Source organism: Anthonomus grandis, chromosome 22, assembly GCF_022605725.1.
Source record: "Anthonomus grandis grandis chromosome 22, icAntGran1.3, whole genome shotgun sequence".
Lineage (NCBI taxonomy): Eukaryota > Metazoa > Arthropoda > Insecta > Coleoptera > Curculionidae > Anthonomus > Anthonomus grandis.
The window spans coordinates 9,748,307-9,772,461 of NC_065567.1; the positions used below are offsets into that span (position 1 = coordinate 9,748,307).

General features: G+C 30.0%; 1 protein-coding gene across 6 annotated transcripts in view; it reads right to left on the reverse strand.

Moving 5' to 3' along the window:
- Positions 1-24,155, reverse strand: part of LOC126748310 (ELAV-like protein 3) — a 53,359-nt gene that overhangs the window by 14,106 nt on the left and 15,098 nt on the right. For 2 of the 6 annotated variants that reach the window (XM_050457451.1, XM_050457448.1), the window contains exons 1-3: positions 15,210-15,397; positions 2,988-3,474; positions 1,616-1,651 (exon numbers count right to left, since the gene is read on the reverse strand). In XM_050457451.1, the coding sequence (XP_050313408.1) occupies positions 1,616-1,651; positions 2,988-3,183 (232 nt within the window). In that variant the 5' untranslated portion in view covers positions 3,184-3,474; positions 15,210-15,397. Of the gene's footprint in view, positions 1-1,615; positions 1,652-2,987; positions 3,475-15,209; positions 15,399-24,155 lie in introns of those variants that run through there. The other 4 variants (XM_050457454.1, XM_050457452.1, XM_050457450.1 and 1 more) reach the window with 3 other exon arrangements.

Here is a 24,155-nt window from a genome sequence, read left to right on the forward strand (position 1 = left end):
TTTTTTTAATTATTTAATCGATTTTAACTAAAGTTAAAAAAGAAATCGCTTGAATACGCAAACTACATAACTCTCAATTTATTAATCACAATGTATACGTTTATGAGAGCCAGTTTATTCATTTGATACTGTCTCCAGTATGCTTTAAATTGAATTAAACTAAAAACACATCCGCAAATCAAAGTGTAGGACGTAAGATCATTTGTAACAAAAGTTTGTGGATTATCAATTCAGCGGAAGTGATGATATATCAAGCCAGTGATGTGTAGTAAACTCATTGTATTTTAAGTCTTGCCTCTTTGACATTAAACCTTTTCAAATATCGTTTTAAAATATTACAATTACATAGTATGCAATCGAATGTTTGGTTATGATACTTTCTATCACTGCCAAATCAATTTAAAATTTAATATGTAGACAATATATGTTTTAGCGAAAACGCAGTATATATTTTTAAGAGTACAGTAAGTATTTGTCGCTTTGATTTTACCAGCAGCCTGTATAAAGAAGGTTACTTACTTGAGCACAAAGATGAATGATGGCAGCCGAACACGCGTTGGCAGTGAACTTTAAAGTTGAAGCTCATCCATTTAATACCTGTCTGTCTGCTCATTCGCGTTCATGTTCAAGTGAGTACCAACTTAAAGATCCGAAATCCAAAAAAAAAGCAATATCCTTTTTATTGAACATCTCAATCCACTTTTGATACAGGGAACTCATGAAAATTATTAGTTCTGATAAATACTGGTTGAAAATACTGATCAAGAAAACAATAATTTAGGATTTTTATGTACTAATTTTATAAAAATATAGCTTTAAACTTAAAAAAAAATATTACTTTTTAGAAAGCCTAACATTTAATAATTTTAAAATTATATTGCCACTTTATTCTTATTTTTAGTTTATTTTATTAAATGAAGGATACATTCTAGAAATGGTTAAACAGGACTCTAATGAAGAAAAATTTCAAACTTTTATATACTTTTACAAACTCTTCAAGTTTCAAGATATGTATGGAATATGGATTTTTATTCATTCTAAAAAAATATCAGGAATTGATAATTTATATTGTGAGCTTTTTCTGACTTACAAAAATATATTAAAAAATTTTAATTCTAAATTGTCTTATTTATTGTCGTCTCTCTTTTCCTATGAAAAAAGTATCTGACGAATCTAAAAACGAAAATTATTTATACACTAAGAGTATTCCAGAAGAAGTAAAATTATTTTGTAATGTAATAATTCTGGAAACTTTTGGATTTAAAAAAATTAAATTTTCACAACAACATTACTGTTACACGAGACTGTTTCTAATAATATAAATTGAAGAATAAGATAAATCTACGCAAGCTAAAGTTTTTTAGACAAAAAAAAATATGTTTCAGTTTTTACCTAATAATAATACAAATTATCAAAAATAATTTTGATATTATTATTAGGTAAACCTGCGATATGCTAATAGGTTTTATGTTCGAACACTTGGTAATAATATAATCCCATCTACAGACAAAACAATATAGGAACGAACAGACATACAAATTTACATATTAAGGAAACGATATTGCCCCAGTATTAGTTTAGTAGAAAATGTATTCTTCTTATTTAAAAATTGTACCTTCATCTCCGGCTCCTTTAAGGGGCGAATTTTTGTCTGTAAGGAAATAAAAAAGGATTTTCAAAAGTGGCGTTACTGTTTCATGAAAATAATTTAAATACGCAAGAGTTCATAGCTGTCAAATATTAAAAATTATAATTATTAAAGCTATTAAAGAAATAAATAACACATTTAATAATGTTGCCGGAAGTAACAATTATTTTGCGTGTTTTCTCGGCAGTAAAATTTGCTTCTGAAGTGTGAATACTACACTATCCAATTTTCGTACATATTTATGTAACAATAAAGTTTGCTTGTTAGCTTGTTGAAGTTGTTGTTAGCTTCTGTGATTTCTAGAGTATTCAAGACCCAATATAAAAGAGTTTGTTAGCCCTAGAATTAAATTACACTATTATTTTAATGTTTTCTTTTAGAGAAACTCAATTCTTAATAAAATATAAGTATGCAGTCTAAAAACGTTCTATTAGTCGAAAGGCGAAGATTTTTAACAAGCGATTAATAGTAGATAATTTACAATAGAAAATAAAACTTCAGGGTACAGAAGAAGTTATTTTCAGTCCAAGGGGGGAAAATTCCTTCGCTTTGATATTTTAGCTTTGAAAATAAGCATCTTCTTCTCCCTATAGTTTAAAACAATTTCGATCTAACCGGTTAAGACTGGGCAACAATTGAAGAAAATCGAAAATTCAAATTATTGCATCTTTAGAGTTTAGTGAACTATGGCTCATAGAATATACTTTAACTTAATTAAATTAGGTGAATTATGTTTTTACGCGTAAATATTTTTTTAACGCGGATGGATTTTCTTCTACTACTCAAGATTCTTAAAAAATATATTTATGTAGGTTTTATAGACAAAGCTGTCCGAAATAAAATGTCTGCATTGCAGGACGTTTTTAGAACGACATACAAGTTAGAAAGCAAAATCACATGTTACTCCTTATTGATGAAATGATGAGACTCCATATTGACTGGGGCTGTATTGATGAAAAATGGCTGGCTCTTAAGGAAAACAAAAACTTGTTAATAACTTAACGCATCTAACGAAAATTTTGTGATTCCATACCTGTTAAAACCTTATATTTTGGTATAATTTGTATTAATAACCTTTTTATTACTGATAAACCAAATTCTACCAGATGGTTTAATTAATTAAAATATATTTTTATAACAATTAAGCATTTTGCTTTATTATATTTTTTATGGGTGTTTATATTTCAGCCTTTCATTTTACCACTGCCAAAATGCATGTCTATTTAAATTGTGGATACTTCTCACCTAAATCCCCAAATTTTAATCCAACATTCTGTCATTCAAAGTCCAACTAACCGTGTGTGATTCCATCCTTACTTCAGCTTAAAAATTGACATACCTGTTACTTTGTCTCTGATCAATTTACAGCTTTCTACTTCTCCAATACTGGAGAAAAGTGAGCGGATCTCCTCTTGTGTCATTGTCTGTGGGAGGTAGTTGACGATGAGGTTAGTCTTAGATTCCTCCTGTCCTCCTCCGTTATTGCTGCTACCATTTTGTTGGCCGACGCCACTATCCAGTCCGTTTGACATCATATTCTTGTTAGCTCCTGCCGGCTTCTCGTCGCCCAAATTAAAAGTCGTAATGGAAAATTTTTTAATTAAGTCTTCAATGGTGCTGGCTGTTCGGGGACTGGTATCAACAGGAAATGCTTTGCTGCTATTCAGCACGCCGGTTGAATCGTTTAGTGGGCAATTATTACCCCACTGCTTCTTCGGAAACGCGGTCGGATAATTTCTTTGAGAGACCAGGACACGTGGTGTCAAATCCAGTCCTTCAGGGTCGCAATTGGAGTTCTTGGCTAAACTTTGCGTTTCTTCTAAACTCTGTAAACAAAATATTTATACTATCAGTTTATTTATGTAACATTTGCGGTGGGGGGTAAAAACAATCTTATGGTGCTTAAATTTTTTCAACTACATTTAACTTACTATCAAAGTACCAAGTATAGCTATATTTGTCATTAATAAAAAAAATAATTTTAATTAAAAAAGCCGTATGGTAAATTTTACTTTGCTTAAACTAAATCAGTTCATGGTATGTCACCAACTTTTAGTAGCCACTCAAAGCATAAGTAATCTTATAAAAGTGTGAGTTCTCTAAAACTTTAGCAATGGGCTGCGATTTTCTGTTAAAACTATTGTGGTGAGTTAATGAAATGAGTAAACACAACGAGGTACAAACGCAAAAGAAACTTTTTCATAAGTAAAACAAGTTTGATATGATTTGCTATAAAAAAAATTCCTTTTGACCAGTTATTAACCGTTGAAAACATTATTACTAAATGAATTCATAAGAAATGCATAACTTTTTTTCATTTCGATACACCTTTTTGTACATTTTTTCTAACCAAGCTTTTGCTGTTATTTTTTTTAGTTCGTAATACGTGCAATTTTAAATTATATTAAATGTATCCTTAAACCAAAAGCATTGACAACAAATAACTAACTTTTCTGAAAGTTATATGGTTATGTACAAGTCGAGAATAAGGCTATTAATACACCCCGATAAAATTTCGCCTATTTTTATTTTAAAAAACAATTTTAATTTTTAATCCCTTAGTGGGGAACGGCTTCTGAAAATTCGCGTAATACCTTGTTCGAAAAAAAAATACTGCGTTAACGTTATATAGCCTCTTATTTAGTAGAAAAATGACGTAGGTTAAAGTGGATACATATCATAACAATGTTATCCTTAAATCGAATTTAAAATATAACACAAAATAAAAAATAATCAATTCTACTACTAAAGTCTAGGTTCTCTATATTGACGGTTAAGGGATTTCTTGATATTGCTACAGTAAGATTGAGCTTATAAGAATTCGTTGAAAGCTTAAACGAAGTTAAAATTTGAAACTACCTATTTTAATTTTGATAGGCAGGTTTATAGACAAAATGTCTAACTGGGCATGGAAAACTGTTTTTAACCCAGTTCTTCAAATGTAATCGTGGATAAACTTTAAAAAACTTGTATGAATAAATTCTCTTTTCAGTTATAAAAAATGCCTTAATGAAAATATTTACCGGTGTACCATTTAACAAAATAGAGCTTCCTCTTGATACTTTTAATAACTATCATTCACAACTACAAATTACTCTTAACTGAGAAACAAACAACAACATTTCGTTTAATAATATTGTAATTATTAGAAGTGAAAATAATATAATTAGGACGGATAGGTATCACAAACGAACATTTTCAGAGAGTTCTTTGAATTATAACTCACAGCACTTCTTTAATTAAAAAATAAACCTAATTCAAATTTTAAATAGCTAAATTTTTTGTAGAAAATTTCTTATTAAAAAAATGAATATTCGCGCAAAATTATTACTGAAATTTTGTTCAAATCAAATTCAACAGAGCGGCGGCCTATAATAAACTCTCGTAATAAAATTGTCACAGTAGCTTAGACATGAACACATATGTATCGCTTTTAAAAACGATATATATGTTTAGAGTGAGAATATATGTAAATGTCTTTTTTTCAATCTTAAAACAAAAGCACCAAAAGATATTGACAAAAAAATGAGTAATTATATTAAGGAAACATCTACATAGATGCCTGAAGACTAGAATTTTAAAACACAGAAGTATTAAACCACATGTTTTGCTTAACACGATTAAAAACCGCACTTGCAGAACATTTTAAACGGTTTCACCACCCCTTGGAGTTTTATGGTACTGAAATTTTAGCGAGATAACAAAACTATACAAAATGTTACTCACTGAAAAGTGGAAATAAAGAAAGATTCTCACATGTTACCAAAAAAATAGATAGGATAGATACCTATTTATAGGTTTAAGATATTTTTTATTCTTAAACCTTATATAAATGGTTAAATCCACAAATAACTATTTCAATAATCCAAATTCTATTTTGATAGATAACGATTGTACTTATAGCCTAGGCAATATGGATACCAGAATGGTTAAATTTAGTTGGATATATTTGTTTCTTTATGTTTTTTTTTTAATTTTCTCTTTTTTTTAAATCTCAATGTAATAGTACTTATTTCATTTGCTACAATTTTAACATCATTATTTCTATTATATAAGTATTTTACCATTTTTAATTCTGTTTGAAGTCGTCTCAACTGACCAATGTAGTTGTGCAATTTGTGTGTTTTGGTTACGAAGGACTAGATTGGTTATGTGTAGCCCATTACTTCTCCAACGTAGGTCTTGGCTTTTCTTGTTATAATTTTTCTGTCAAGTCTTGAAATGATAACAAGAAAGAAATAATAGGTTTTGATAAACGTGAAAAGCAGGTTTCCAAGGATATATGTATATCAGCGATATACTTCGCGTTCTTTCTGATTCTGCATTAAAAAATGGTGGTTTCCATTTAAAAAACATATTGATGATGTCATATCTTTTTTTTTGAGTCACTCTGTATATTTCATTTCCACGTAGAAAACCCCTAAACCCTATCTTAAAATCGACATTGGGCATTTTTTTCAGAAATGGTCATTTACATATTATTGAATGTATCTTTTACGGATGCACTGTTTATCATGATATTTGCTACCTGATATAGGTATATTAGGTAATTTATATTTTTAGTAGTTATATATGTATAATTTTAGAAAAATCTGGGACATTGAAGAAGAAATTTAAAAAAAACTAAATTTAACTTTAGACCTGTATTATAACGTCTTCGAACGCATTATTACAGGGAAATCCCCGTCTCGGCTATTTCGTCACTGCTATATTTCAGTGCTCTCTAAACTAGAGATACTTCATAAACTTGCGCTAAATGCGCTTAATATCATCTATCAGGTAGCTAAAAAATATAAATTGGGTACCAAATTAGAGATCCGTATTCTAATTTTGAGCGTATGTAAGAGAAGGAAAGTAGTTTTTTAAAGTATTAATATTTTCAAAATGCCGACAGTTCGATAAATAAAACCCAACAATTTAGCAGAATGGAAAACTATTTTTGCTGCATGCTTGGCGAAACTTAATTTCGCATCATAAGTAATTCCCAGATCAATTGCCTCATCCACTTGCCTTGGTTAACACAACATTATTTGCCCTATACTTAAAATTGATCGACAACAGTTTTCTAGAACATGAGAGAATAGAGCATTTATAAACATTTAAATATAGCCTATTGACATTGCACCAATTCTCAACTCACTTTAAGATTTACCACAAGAAATTCGCAATCTTCTTCAGTATCTATTTTTGTAAACAATTTTATATCATCCGCAAACAGTAAACTCTGACAAGACAGAAATTTGGCAAGATCGTTTATAAATAATAAAAAGAGAAGCAGATCCAAGTTACATCCTTGCGGTACTCCCGAGCACACTTCGTATACAGGAGACTTAAAACCTTCATATTCCACAAATTATTTACGACCTCGTAAATAAGATTTTATTAAAGCAACTAAATCCTTAGAAAAACCAAAAAATGTTAGCTTATGAAGAAGTAGACAAAGACGAATCGAACAAAGTGGTTATTTGGTCAAAAGCTTTGCAGAAATCAAGGTAGATTACATCAACATGATCTTTATTATCCAAATGCTGACACAAATAATCATTTAGGCAAGCCAGGTTTACTGTACAGGAGCGATTTTTAACGAAATTAAATTGATTAGGCGCTATGTCTAATTTGACGTGGGCATATATTCTATTATAAAGAACTATTTCAAAAAGTTTGGAGAAATTACATAAGATCGATATAGCTCTGTAATTTTGAATGTCGTTCTTCGGTCCCTTTTTGAATATCGGGGATATTCTTGCAGTCTTCCATTTATCGGGAAATGCTGTTGAAGACAAGATAAGATTAAATATGTGCGCAATAGGCCCTTACAAAACGCGAATATAATCTTTAACTACAAGACTCAACTTACTTTTTAGTAGTTTATGAGAGGCGGTGACAATTTCATCTTTCGAAAAATTATAAGAGCAATTTAGAGAGTTGTTAATAGTCTGGCTCGATTCAATATCAACATTAATACTAGATGGGTCCGACTCAATATCTACGCTTTGAAAGAAAGTTACAAAAGCATCAACATTTTGCTGTGGATCTTTTATCATACGATCCTGAACATCATTACTCCGGGAATACGTGAAATTCCTTTCTTATTCTCCACATAGTTCCAAAAATCGGAGGAGTCTACATTAATTCGATTTTCGGCTGTTCGAGAAAAAAACTAAAAAAGCAACCCTAATTTGTTCTTTAATATTGCTTTGAACTATTTTAAAGTGATTTTCATAATAATGAGTTCTATATTTCTTAAGTCTTTAGTTTGATTTTTTATCATATCAGAATTAAACCAGACTGGAAATGTATGTTTTTTAACGATTTTTAAGCGGAACTGCTCTATGAAATATTTCATTAAGTGTACTATAAAAGCTATCGCCAGATACATTAGGATCCAAAGAGGCAAACACCTCTTGCCAGTCAGCAGCTTCAATTAAGCTATATAACTTGGTTGGACAGTTAGCACGTGTAAAATTGAAACAATTCTGTACCTGTAAATTGTGGGTGAAATTATTAGTCTGAGGTAATTTACCCTTTAAATTCACAATTAATTAAGGATGATTAGAATCACATTCAACAAAAGCAAAACTACTTAAATGATCTTCACACTCAGACAAATTGGTTATTACTAAATCCAGAATTCTTCCATTAATTCCATTATATTCATATTAGCCAAGGTTGATCTCATAATAGAGTCATCCTGGTGACTAAGAAAATTGGGGATATTAAAATCACCCATTATAATTATTTTCTTGTTGAATAAATATTGCAATGTTTCAAAGTAATCGTACACCATATCATAAACCCATTTGCTACTAGCAGGAGGTATATGACAATAAATACAAATCACGTAAAATGGTCAAAGGACAATTGCGCAATTGTCCTTTGACCATTTTTTAAGGAAACTGAATTGTTGGTTTTCTTTTCAGATAATCAAGACTATAATCAGATAATCAAGAGAAGTTATTCTACAGCCACCACCACCAAAACAACAGAAGACGTTATCTATGGTCACAGATTTAGCCATAATTGGCACTTCTAATAAATATACCCATAAGATAAACAAACAAATTGCTCGATACTTTTTTGCCATGAGTACACCATTTAACCATGCAGATCATGGTGAATTCAAGAAAATGTGTATCTTACGTCTGGGTTACAAAGGCCCTTCTGGATATTAAGTTGGAGGTCCTCCTTTAGACACTATCTACAAGGAAGCAAAACAAAAGTGTAAAGAAAAATTAAAGGATCAGGTTGTGTGCATGCCTTTAGATGGTTGGAGCAAATGGTTGGAGAGTCCACAACAATGTCCAACTTTGCCAAGATAACAAAGATGCTATTGATAGTCAAATAATAAAAATAATTATTGACACTCATGTCACAATGAATGCTGTTGATTTATTAGCTTGTATGGCACCAAGTGTTGTAGCACTGGATCCCATGCAATGTACATCAACAACAAATTCTATTTCTGTAGAAATATGGAATTCTTTGGAAATGACAGTAAAGGATCAGCCCTTACATGTGAAGAAACAGTTTTTATGGCCATAGGAGGGGAGGCTCATTTTGCAGCAAACATGTTGGATCATATGTTTCTTGGGAAGAGATTAAATAATATGCAAAAAGAACAAGCTTACCAGTTTATCAATGAGATACAGCTAGAATTTTTACCTTTTGTCATAGCATTGATATCTCAATCAAAACAATTTCCAAAATATATGTTTGATGCACATTTTCAAAAAACCATGCCATTAGTATGGTGGAAATCTCTAACCATTGGAGATGAATGGCCTTCAGAAAAAGGGAAATTTTTTGATTTATGTGAGCTATTATTGACAGCTAATGCAGCAACGGCAGCTGTGAATAGATATTTTTCGTCTTTTGGAATAGTCCAGTCTATACTGCGAAATAGGTTGGGATCTTAAAAAACTGCTAAACTTGTTTTCCTATTTAAATCAAAAGTTAGGTATCCAACAACATAATTTCGATTGAATTTGGGATCAGGCTCCTACACCAGAGACTAGTACATTGATTAATTCATACAGTTCTGATGACGAACGATTAATTCATTTTAAAAAATAAATATGTTGTTTTTTTTATTAATGAGACAATATTTTAGAATGTTTCATTTTGTTTTTTTTACATGATTTTGTTCAAGATTTGGATATATACAATAAATATCCGATATTTTGATCTTTATAAAAATATCATGATATTTTAGAACCCTGGAAAAGTATTAAAAAGTCTTTTCGAAAAGAAAACCCCATTTCGTCGCCCATTTCCTAATCACTCGGCCCCATTTGCTATTTTTAAGACTCTAGAGTTGGGGTCCAGAACTGCTGGGGGGTGAAGCTGACATTGGAAAAAAAAATCCCCTTGAAAACAAAATTTGGCGGATCCAAGTATCGGGGATATTAAGGTGTACGTTTTCTCATTGATGAAACGATCCATAAAATTTAAAATAACAAATATTCCTTATTAATGTTAAATAGGTGATAAAGGTTTATTTAATGTTAATAAGCATATATTGATTATAATTATTTATTACACCATATTTCAGTAAATAATTCTTAATTAAAACTAGAGTTATTTTATTTGAAAGTTAAGCATGTTAGAACACTATTTTGACATAAGGTAGGATAAAATTGTACAAAGTGGTTTTGCCCAAAATGCATATTTTACAAATAATTTTGTGCAAGTGATCTCTGAATTTGCTTTATAACATTGATGGTTTGTAATCTTTCTCTTCAGCAGTTACATCCTCCACAGACAAGACACAGACACAACTGACGACAATATCAAATTATAAATATTTCTGACATGTTATAAAGATATGGCTAGTCTATAAGTTGATGATCACATAGCTAATCCTAATATATAACATTACTTGCCAGTTATAGGATTTAAATGATAAAACACAAGGGAGAATGGTAACATGGAATGTTCGAATACTATTTTGACATAAGGTAGGATAAAATTGTACCAAGTGGTTTTGCCCAAAATGCATATTTTACAAATAATTTTGTGCAAGTGATCTCCGAATTTGCTTTATAACATTGATGATTTATAATCTTCCTCTTCAGCAGTTACTCGCTCCACAGACTAGACACACACAAAACTGGCTACAATATGGAATTATAAATATTATGGATATTTTTTAGGGATATGGCTGGTCTATAACTTGATCTCATAATGATGACCACATAGCTAATAATCCTCTATATAACATTACTCGCCAGTTATAGGATTTAAATGATAAAACCTTAAAAATATGATATCATGCCAAGTACCAACAAACTTTTTTTACTCAGCTTTTTTTTCCTAAAAAAAAAAACGCACATATACATATATATATATTTTGTATATATAATAAATAATATATGTATATACATAACGTTATAAAACAGTATACCTCTATAATAAAGATATTACAAACTAATAGATCGTGCGTTAATTGCAATTGCATTTTTTAGAAGGTTGGAATAATTATTTTTGTAGCAAATAAATAATTAAGCTTATAATTTCGTACTGGCACTTAACATACGACAGAAGTTTGCGTGTTGTATACCTCCAGATAGATTTTTTCAATATGTTTTTTTTTCACTCTTGAGACATTAATGAGTTACCTTGTAATTCTGATGTACATGCCTATTTATTTTGTCTCATCGATGTATGTGGTCATTCCAAATATACTAAAATATTACATCTTAGATAAACTTAAAAACTTGTGGAGTCAATAGCAATTATTTGATTATTGATCTTTGATCATTTGAGTATTGTTTGTTGCATATATAATAAAACTAAACAGGTACACTCAGGCTTGTTACTATAATATTAAACTTATAGCTTCTACTAATTACTTCTCTTACATGGTTTTGGTTGTTTTTAGAACCACTTAGAACACAATATATTGCTTTTAAATTTAGTTATGGTTCAAAGATATAATTGACATTTTTAGCACTCATTTCTTACCATGTACGGTATAAAATTGAAAAATAAGAAATGGGTACATTAAGTATAAAATATATCAATACCAAAGAAATTATGTAATTTTTTTTAAAATAGAAATTGGCCTTTAAAACTAAGTTTGATTAAATAATTAAAATGTTTTATTTACAATATTTTTTTCCTGACAAGCCTAAAGTTTGTTAAGAAAGCAGTTATTAGAAAAATTTAAGCTATGACAAAATTTCTTTTTAAAATTAAAAATAAAATTGATATTTTAAATAAAATGTAAAAATGTACACTAATTGGGTTAGCTGCCTAGAAAAGAAAAACTAAAGCTATTTATTTAAAACGTATATTATTTCAAAATTAAAAATCTGCTAAATTATATACACAGAGCATACATATCAGGTATAACTTGTAGAAAAGTTGGACAATTTAAAATTTAAATAAGATATTTTAGCTATTGGCCATTAAATGCCCTAAATCTGTAATTTTAGCATATTTAATTTTTTTAGGCCTGTATGTAGGTAACCTAGAAATTTAATTATAAGAAAGGCACTATTTGAAACTATTATTTTTCAGAAAATCCCTTTTCGATTTCAAATAGGGATTTTCGATAGGAATTTTATGAAAAATCACCAAAATAAAAGGGATGACCAACTAGTATCCCCAAAGAGAAAAGCAAGAATATTTTTAATTCAATAACTAACTTACATGGTAGTGCAAACAAGTATTTTGCCCCTATCAATTGTTTGTCTCTTGACAAAAACATTTTAAAATTTACCATAGTCATTCTTCACAGTCACTCTGCATAAACTTAGATAAATATGTAAGATAAAGATACATTATGATTCTACCATAAATGACCATAACTTACTTATTTTACAGTACTGAGACATGCAGTATATTTTTTCTTATTATGACATATCATTTTAGAATGCCATTAATATCAAAGGAACTAATAAATTAATTACAGTAGCTTATTAATTTATATTGAGTTGACTGGAACAGTGATGGTATAGAACAATATGATGTTATGTCATATTGGTAGATTCCTATTGCTTATTTTTTGTTGAATACCTATTTTAAATAAAAAACTGGTTAATAACCTGGTTTGTGCCTTCTTGACTTCAGCAAAGCTTTTGATACTATTAGTCAAACTATGTTGCTAAACTTCACTATTATGGTTTTTCAAATAATTCTAATTCTTCTTCAATCTAATTCTGTTAAATCTATTACATCCAAAATTTTTACATCCCAATATTTCAAAATCTAACTATATTTCAATTAAAACTAGAGTCCTACAAAGATTTATTCTCAGGCCATTGTTCTTTTCAACATGAAAAAAGTAATCTCTTATTCTAAACTTCAACAATATGCTGACATTTCTCAGATGTATACAGATTTTTTGCAGGCACTTTTCTTTTTCCTCAAAATCAACTCAATCAGGACTTAAATAATATTTACAAATTTGCTGAAAACCATAGTCTTAAGTTAAATGCCTCAAGCTAAGTGAATGGAGCACTTAAATAAAAAAAAATATTGATCAAATTTCAAAAAATGTTATTAAAATTTGCACTGTAAAAACTGCAGTAGTCTTAAAAGTAAAAAATTTGGGCCTTATACTTGACAATAAATTAACCTTTGCTTCTCATATAATAAATATAAATTATATAAATTTAAGATGCATTGTTCAGAAAAAATAAAATATTACTTATGCAATTAATTAGTCTTGCTTATACTTGATTACGGACATATAATCTAAAATGATGCAAGCATGTGCCATATCAAAATCAATTCAAAAACTCCAAAATTCTTGTATGTGTTTTTATTTCAATATTCCTTCTAGAAATCTAGAAAAATATTTCAACATAATCATAACACTAGGAATTATCTTCATTTTAAAACATTGATATTATACCTTTAAGAAATATTTTAAAACAAGGTTGTTGCAAGAACAATCTGTTTGCTGATTTATTCTTTGTTTGAGGATTATGATAGTTTGGAATATACAACTAACAACCTTATGGCTTTTACTAACTTCTACACTAAATTTTATATGGTTCTAATTTTTTTTAAATTGCTTGAAAAGAAGAAAAACCTAAGAGACAATTTTTTGTAAGTAAAAAATGTAAAGACATAGACTGATATTTAAAGAATTAAGCATAAATCTAAGCCTAGCTATCATAATCCCAAAACGGCCCAATTAAGCCTGAAGTCACAAAAAGCGATTCAAATACATTCATTGCAATTGAATTATTTAATTTGAATTTTCTGGAAAAAAATAATGAGTTATAGGAGTGAACCATTTCCTTGTAAAAGCCTGTTTATCTGATTGAATGATGTTGCAATATGTAGTGCAAACTTAACACTTTTCGAAAAATTTTTACCTACCTACCTACCAAAATTCCACACACCACCTGAATGTTACCACAGAGACTGCTGGTAACATTCAGGTGGTGTGTGGATTCAGAGGCTGCTGTTACTTTGCAAGAAGTGCAGACAACAATTTCTATATTTATAAAATTTTAAACATAGTAAAATATAACAAATTACATAGAAAAAAAAACTTTTAATCATAGACAACTGAAACATTTTGTATGTACTTACATATATATAATTACAAAAGTAGTTTTTGTAAAAATCTTTTAAGGCACACATACCTACTTAGAACAATGTGTAATAATTAAATCCTAATAGAAAATATTCAATTTTCTACATTTATTCACTCAAAATTTACTTTAAAGAAATTAAATATCCAAAATGGAAGGTTATAATTTTTAGATTTAATCAAATTTTCAAGTTGAACATGGACATGGAAACAGTAGGTATTAAGTCATTAAAAATTCAAAGCATTATTTTTTTCTGCCAAACTTATTTCAAGGTTCACACAAAATCAAGAAATATTTGGCCATAGTTGATGGCTGATGACCAGGTTGAGTCTATTTTTAGAACATAAAAATAGAATGTAAATAATAGAAGAATTTTTAAAAATATAAATGGTCAATATTTCTGACCAAAAGCTTTAAATACCAGAAAATAATAAAATCTGAACAGATCTAAAAACTGAAAATTATGGGGGCACTGTGTTAAAACTTCCTAGTATGCGCACACACCGTGGAGATTTATTTTTAGAAGAGATCTATTTTAGTAAAAGAGGCAAACATACAAATCTTAAATCTCTGCAAAATTTTATATAATCTTGATTTTCCATTTTTATACGCGTTATGATCGATTTATTTATTCACTTAATGCCCAATTTATAACAATAATTGCAGCAAGAATTTCCTATTTATAAAATAGGTAATTAAATATTGTAAAACTATACATTTGTATATTGCAGAGATTTTCTTTCAACACTAACAGCTATGTGGACTCATATTTCCAGTTTGTGCAAATATATACACTTGAAAATCAAAATAGATATTTACCCCCATAATTTATATACATATCAGGGTATTACTTACACCCAATGAGACCAATAAGTACTTAAACAATTAGGGAAAATCACATTACAAAAAGAGACTTCCGGAAAAAACCGGGAGCCTTCAGTCAAAACATAAATAAACTCAGGACATAAAATCGATAATTTACTATGTATTTACGATGATAAAGGACTTACCTAAATAAAAAAAAAGATCGGCTATATAATAACAGAAAAACTAAAAGTACACGATTGGGGCAATAAAAGCAGAACTCGAGCACAAAAAGCGAAAATAAGGAAAGGAACGAAAACAAAAAATAAAAAATTAACTAAAAGTACACCCGTCTCTCCGTTATCGGTCGGTCGCAGTGACTGGCGTTGGCGGAACAACATGGGTCGCGCGCTCAAAACATCCGAGTCCTTTAACCATATGTTTACTGCACATGCGCACCCTTTGCGTGAAACTTTAATATCTACCCTATTGCCTATTGTACGTATGTACATGTTCACAAGCGTAAGGCACTAATGTAGTGTACTATGTATCTATATACTGTCTATTCCGTAATTTTGTAGGGTTTTGTCTTTAACCCTTTATATTATGTAAGCGTATTTTAGTCCGGTTACATGATATAATGTGATGAAAGCAAAGACCATTGGTGAAGCGTTACAGAAAAAGAGTGCGTGACAATCGAAACTTTTTTTTTTGATTGCTCTAAATATTTTAATACTATTAATAGTGGAAGCAATTTTGCATCAAGAATTTTGTAGGTTGTGTTATAAATTAAAGAAAGTTTAGTTTTTAAATTAAGAAAATTGTATACTGAATATACACAGGGTGGTCTAGGCAAAAAAGATGAATAATTTTGACAGGAGACAACAAGAAACAAAAAAAAGTGGATTTTCATGAAAAAGTTATGTTAAAAAGAGACGATGTTTCAAAATTTTAGCCAAAGACTAAACACTTTAATTCAAATTATCATAATTACTTTGTAATTCGATATTATTAAAGTACGTACGCTTATTCTAATAGCATAGGTCATTCAGGAAACACCAAAAAGGTTTGACACATGTTTGAGTCTCCTGAAGTTTAACCATATTATATACTATTATGTGTGAATGGTGCCACTTTTTTAAAACTCTCATTGAAAAGAGCCCTTTTTCTTGATTAAATTGCCCTATTTACTTTTGTGATTATCTAAAGGAGAAATACGAAAAAAAAAACCATTAAATTATTTAAAGTTGCGTTTAATGTATAAGATGCTCAAAATGAGCACCATTTACTTGATGGCAAAGCCCAAGACGATAATAAAATTCGTTTCTGACATTTTCTAACACTTCTGGAGATATTTGTCGGATTTCTTGCCTAATACGTTCTTTGAGTTCGTCTAGGTTTCCTGTTTTGCTCATATAAATTTGACTTTTCAAATGTCCCCACAGAAAAAAATCAAGTGGGGTGAGATCGGGAGAACGTGCCGGCCACTCGATTGCACCCCTTCTACCAATCCATCTGTTTGGAAAATTGTCATCTAAATACTGGCGTACATTACGGCCATAACGTGGGGGAGCACCATCTTGTTGCATCCAGATTCTTTCATCATACAAATCTAGATCGAACTGACTCGGATATAAGGCACGTAAGACTGGAACTAGTTCATGTTCAAGAAATTCTAGATATCTTTCCCCAGTTAAAGTATCATTGAAGAATATGGGCCCTATAACTTGCCTGCCAATTATGCCAGCCCAAACATTAGTTTTCTGGGGATATTGTGTATTAGTTCCCCTTACCCAGTGTGGGTTCTTGTCAGACCAGTAGCACAGACAGTTCTGCTTATTAACATGGCCATTTAGGGTGAATGTAGCCTCATCAGAAAAAAGGATCCACTCCGAAGACATGCGATTTTCGTCAATGGCGTTCATCATTAATTCACAGAACTGAACTCTGCGATCTGGATCGTCTTCCAATAACTCTTGAACGGGTTGCATTTTATAAAGTCGTTTGTTTGCACTTTTTAAAATTTTTAGCACAGATTTATGATGAATAGAGTTTTCGCGAGCTACTCTTCTGGCTGCAGTTACCGGATTTTCTTCCATCGCTAACAATACATTTAATTGGGTGTTTTCATCGATTTTAGAAGAGCTTTGTCTTGAAACATTCCTCACGTGCCCAACTTCTCGAAATTTGCTTTCGATTTTACTAACCGTACCTTGGTTAATAGGTGGCAAATCTGGATATTTCTGCCTGAATAAGTGGACCACCTCTAGCTGAGTACGACTTCTGTCCCCATAACCAATCATCATTAAGATTTCAATCTTGTGGGATTCGGATAAATAAGGCATTTTTTCAATATAAGTTAACTTATTTCACAACTGGTTGAAATTCACTTTAACAGTGACACTACAACAATGTCAGGAAATGTCTCGATACCAATAAAATAAACAAACACGCCAAAAATTTACCAACACAAACTATTTCGAGACTTTTAATAATTTAATGGTTTTTATTTTTTTTTTCGTATTTCTCCTTTAGATAATTACAAAAGTAAATAGGGCAATTTAATCAGGAAAAAGGGCTCTTTTTAATGAGAGTTTAAAAAAAGTGGCTTTCATTTGAAAAAAAAAGTTTGGGTTAATTTGGACCCCCCTGTAGGTGAAAAAATAAACATAACATTTTGATACCATTTATATCTCCTAATGTCTAAGACATAATAAGGCGCATTTGCAGCGATGTTTCTTAATAATCATTACTAGTTGGATTTCTTAATTTTTAGAAACATGTCTACATGTTTTTAAAAATGCTTATTATGATAATTAATGGCCGCTTCATAATAATTCAATATATTTTTAAAAATAATAATAGAATATTATATTACCGTTTATTATTTAATAGAATTATTTTCAGTTTTCACTACATTTTACAATTACTAAAAAGTGCAGTTTGACATTTGACAAAGGGGAAACATTGCAGATTTGCAAGATGTTTTCGGTTTTATGAAAATGCTTCAAATAATACAAAAAACAACTAAACCTTAAGTTAAAGAAGTTTTAGTTTTGTGTGTATATTCTGTACACTGCAGGTAAGTACCTTTTAAACTTATAAATTTATTAAATCCCCAAGAGGAAAAAGCAGTAATAACCCAAAAAGATATAGGTATAAAGGCCAAACTGAGAATCGAGGGTGTTAAATAGTACTAACAGCAGTTAAATAATGTTAACAGGATTCCTGGAGCCAACTTTTTTACCCTGTCTCCGTCGATTTATTAATAATTAAGATATTAAAATTTGGTTTCAATTAGGTTAATTAATAATATTCTTTCTTTTTCGATGATACTAACAGATGCAATTTTCTTATATTTTAGGAATTATAAAGAAGAGACACAATAGACCATTGGTTCAAATACTTCGATTGAGATAAATACCACATTCACGGAAAGTATGCCATAAAATAATATATGATCATTCAAATAAACATACATAGGTATGAAAAATGTTAGTATTGCCTATTAAGTGTACATTCATATTATATCATACAGTAACTAAAAACTGTATGTGAATTCTGATTAATAAATAATTCCTGCTAGAAACCTTAGATGAATTAATGAAATTTGAAAATTTCATTTTTACACGTCAACTTAGCTATACAGGGGGACGTTTAATTTTATATTTGACAATCACCTCCTCACTTCCAGCTAACCTCACTTCGATATGTCAAATGGCGTGACCCATCATTGTAAGCAGCATTAAAATGTCTATTCAACAGTGCTAAAAAAAATTAAATCGGTTGACGTACCAGCGAATAGTGAGCTAAAATGTCTGGTAATTACTATATTGTGGTGTTCTGGTAACAACTATTACAAATTTTCATTTCATAAATATTTGTAGCGGTTTGTAAGAGTTTGACAGAAAACGGAGGACTATAGAGAGATGAGATAAAAGAATTTCTGAAAGAAATGGGGATTGTTAATTTTTTTTACGAATGAGCAAAGGGTATGAGGGAGGCTGCCTATTAACAGATATTTCAGAACATAATATTTGTTCTGTTCTGCATTTCTTCAGGAAATATGTTTAGGAAATAAAGAAATGCATCAGCAATTTGACAAATTTGATAAGACAGGCAACAATATTAGAAATATGTAATTGACATTCAGTGAATGTCCCAATAAAAATTTTAAGAAATATTCAAATTGTGCACAGATATTTCAGAAGTCTTACTTAAACATTCGAGTGTTGAAAGAACATATTGTGCTCTAGAGAATGAAGTACATCTTCAGGTAATTATAAATATCATTGTTTTAGAAAATTCGCCAGTGGCGTAGATATTAAGGGTCATTAGCCTGTTCTCCTTCTCACAACCTTTGGCGCAACTGAATATTTTACAAAGAAAATTCATTTTCAGGATTCTTTGTTTATCTGAAAAAACAAAATTATCCTCCTAACTTTTTTTAAAATTGCCCAAACGCCACAAAAGGCAGATTTTGCATGGAACAAAAAAAAAGGCGACCTACACATTTAAAAAAATGTGTTTTAACAAGGTGTTAAAAAGAATTCAGTCTAAATTACAGATTTTAAGGTAGAATATGGTATGTACTGTAAAATTGAATCTTATAATAAGGTTTTAATTTTTTATATAGTTTTGAGTATACACACTGTATTGATTCTTTTAATATTGATTTTTTACAGCAAAAATCTAAGACTGTTGACAATTTTTGCCTTATTTAGTAATTTGTCTGAGTTTAAAGTTTTGCTGAGCTGAAAGTTAAGTTTTTAAATAGCTACATACAATATAATGTTTTATAGGATATTGTAAGTTAAGTTATCATTAGAGCCAACTTCTAAAATTCTCTTAGTTCGTTAAAGCATGAGAATAAATAATGGTTATTTTAACATATATTATTAACATATTATTGAAGTCGAAGAGCTATAATTCTACTAATGTCTAAGCATTTGTAACAAATAAGTTTTCGATAAAATTTAATATATGCGTAGAAAAACAACAGGTGACCAATAATTCATTCATAAATTACATGATTAAAAAATATTATATACGCGTTTACAAACTTTTTGATAACATTTAACTCAGAACAATGAAGCAATGAAATTGAACAATACAGAATTAGTGCATTACGTTATTTAACATTATTAACAATAAGCCATTTCCGAAAAAGAATGTAATTAGCAAACAATATTTTAAAAAAAATGCCTTTAAGTGGTAGTTATGGGTTAAGCGAATCGCTAAATTAATAAAATTACTTTCTAATCTATTTTCGTGAGAACTAAGAACACATATAGTCTATATGTATATAGGGTGTCGGGAAAAGTAATAGTGTAATGTGCTTATACATATTGTACCATATTATCTTTCACATAGGTTAGTACCCACGTGATATTTTTTTTATATTTAAATAATTTTTAATTTTTTCTCTTATAGTCTCAGTTATTATTTCGTCTTATCTGAATATTGTACATAGATGAAAAGCATTTGTTTGTTTTTATGTTAGTATGTAACATTTTAGGCTATGTTGTAGTTTAGAGGTTTCCAATTAATTTTCCGTAGTATATATTACGAATAACTTGTTTTGAAAAAAATATTATCTAATTTAAAAAATATATTATATAGAATTTTAGGCCTCTTTTATCTATATCTCATACTGTCGTCAAGCTTAACTATATATTCCCCAAAAAAAGACTATTTTTTGAGTTTGTGTGAATTAATTAATATAAAATATAAACAATTTTATTGTAACAAATTGATATGTAGAGAGCCCCATAGTCTAATAAACTATTTTTCATTTCAAAATCAAGCCCTTTCTGCGGTCGACTTCAATCAAAAAAGGTGTCCAATAGTCCGTAGTTAATAATCTAGTGTGACGTATAAGAGGTGAACGGCCTAGACAACTTAGGCAAAACGAGATAGGGGGAAACCACCCCTAAGCTTTCTTTTGTACGATATATATCAGCTGGTCCTAATGCGATTTCATCCCCCTATATACATATAAAAAAGGATGTATGATTTATTTTTCGTGCAGCTTTTTTTTAAATAACTAAAAAGGGGTTATGTTTAAAATTTGTGAATATGAAAAGGTGTGCATTTGCAATAGGATGATAATTATTTTCTAACGTATTAAAAATAATATTCTTTTTATATATTTTTTATTTTTATATTTTTTAAATGTTCTGTATATAACCAGTATTTGCATAATAAATCATAAATTTACTTGAAATTTAGCTATTAGTCTTTACTGTGACTTGAATGATTAAATCAGTGGTGCATATTTGAAGTTACAATCAAATGGAAAGCACACATGAAAAAATAATCTACTATGAGCCACTTCATGTTAAACAGTTTGATAAGGAAGTTGTAAAAATCGACTTACTGATTACTACGACTTACTACTAAACTACTGAAAAAATACTCGATACTGAACTTCGGAAAAATTATGACGGATAATAGTCTCAAACTGTTTGTAGAACGATTGACATCAGTTGGTAGTCTTCTATCAAACATGAATCCCCCTTTTTAAGAACCAGGCAAATCGTAACCCTCGTTACTTTCTACCTGTCTGAAAATGTGCCGGTATTAAGAGTCAAGTTAATTATATGACATAGTGTTGACGAAAAAAATCTACATAGTCTTTGATAGGGAAATTGGAATTCCATCAGGACCCGCGGTTTTCTTATGTTAAAACTTATTTCTTAAACATCATGGTAATGAGTCGGTTACTTTAGGCCAGCATTTTATTTCTCTTCTTTTCTCTCCCTTTTGTGTTCTTTATTAAATTATAGTTTAAAAGAAAATCACATAAAACTTTTTAAAATAGGCATACGAAAATCCCTAGAAAAACAAGATTCCCAGATCAACCCGACATTACGAAATAATCTAAAATAAAATTATGCACATGGCTCCTAGGAATTAATCTGAATTGAAATATCGTTTAAATTTTGGGTCAGTCACTGTAACTGTCTGGGCCAGAATACAATAGAGTACAGAGTTTAATATCAAGGGATCGCGACTATAGCGTGTGCCATATACAGGGGGTAACAAACTGGAATGAGCATATGCTACACGTGCTCCGACACAATGCATATTATCAATATTTTTATCAAAGGGAGAACTAGTTTTTTATATTAAATTAGATATTTTTGATATTTTATAAGGCATATTTAAGTATGGTTAATTGATTCAATTTAATTTCTAGATAGTATAGCCGTCGCCATTCTAAGTAAGAGTTTTTCTTCAAAAATACTTTTCATTTTTAAGTAATCTGAAGTATATGTATCATCACAGAAATGCATAGGCATATAATAAACATAATCACAAATTAGCGTTCTTCCGTAATTTGAATGGTTACATGCAGCAAATAAGTAGGCTTTACAATTAAAAATATTTGTAAATATTTTAATATATTTCATATCCATTCGAATAACCCACTAAAATATAGCTAGCTACATCTATAAAAATATCAAAGTTTTTTGACCCGTGTGAAACGGTTGGAATAGTAACACATGGTTTTGTTTCAAAAGCAAGATAGCGGGGACTCGATATATGTCAACCCCCAAATTAAAATCTTTTCACCCCTCATTGTATGAAAGGCAGTCTCTCCCCCTCTGTAAATGCAGACTGTAGAACTTGCTAACGATAAATTGTCCGCTGATACACGGCGAGCTAAAAATATGTTGGGTCCGACGAACGGAAGAAAAAAAATGATATAATTGTAAGGCTTCGTTATTTGTAGTCATATTTTCATGAAAAAAAATTATAAACTTAAAGAAAATGTAAACACACAGATGTTATACAAGGTATCTTGAAAAATTTAGGAAATCTCTCGGATTCAGGTAGAAAATAAAAAATTAATATGGAACTGTCCTATAAAAAAAAATTAGAGGCTCTCCATACGAAGATACGGCCACTTAAAGACGCCGTTGGAAATTGTTTTTTTTTGAATAACTTTTGAAGTACTTGGTATAATTTAATAAAAGAATTACGTGATCAACTCTACTAAGGACCTTTTTTATTTTACCAGAAGCGGACTAGGTTGAACATTATCAAGCTTAAATTTTTAACACCCTGTATAATAAAGACTCTAAAATAATAATATGGATAGCTTGAACCTTAAACTAAAGAAAAGGCACTGTTCATTATCGATAGAATAAACCGTTTTGCAAAAAAAAATAATTAAGGAATTACTTTATTTTAATTAAAAAGAACATGTAATATGTTCAATATGATCTTTTTTGCAGCGATATGACAGTTATTCAAACAACAGAGAAGTTGTATTAAGTTGTTTAATCTAAAAAAGTACATGTTTGTAAGAATGCAGGGTGGGTTTTCTTGAAAGGCACCTTAACAAAATTGTTTAAAAAAATTTAGACCTCTGTTTTTCTTGAAATGAGAAATCAACCTGATAAAAGAATAAATAATAGATATAGATAGACATGAAAAAAGAAGCTAATAATTCGAAACACTTAATTAAAAACTTTATAAGTATAGGTTCAACTTGGGCTCGGTGACGTCTGATACACTTGCGGGTACGACGTTGACGGTCGTGGACTGCTGTACTAGCCACAACAACCCTGGATTGTTCCTTATCATATGACAATGAACCCTGATTCTCTGTAAAAGCTGTTTCCGAGTATCGACAGGAACTGAATACACTAAGATTCCCCAATACCCTATAGGTAAAAATCCAATAGCGTTAGATCAGGAGACCGAGGAGGCTAGGTAATGTCTCCTCCTCTACCTATCCAACAGTTTAGAAAAACGTTATTCAGGTAGTTCCATACAGTAATACTAAAATGAGGGGGGATCCATCATGCATAAAATAATGTTTCAGCCTATCGCAAGTAGCAAATGCTCTATTAAATCCAGAAGATTATTCTGAAGAAACTCCAAATAAAGTTCTGCATTCAATTGTGGCGGTAATACGATTGGTCCATTCAAAAAATTGCCACTGATTTCTGCCCAGATATTAATTGATTGGAACTGATGTTGATGATGAGAAGCAACAGCGGCATGAAGATTTTCATCAGCCCATACATGCGAGTTATATAAATTCACAATACCATTTTTGGTACCCTGCTTCATCGGTAAAAAGAATAATGCTAATAAAGTTTGGATTAGCTCGCTGCTGATTTAATAGCTAGTTCGCG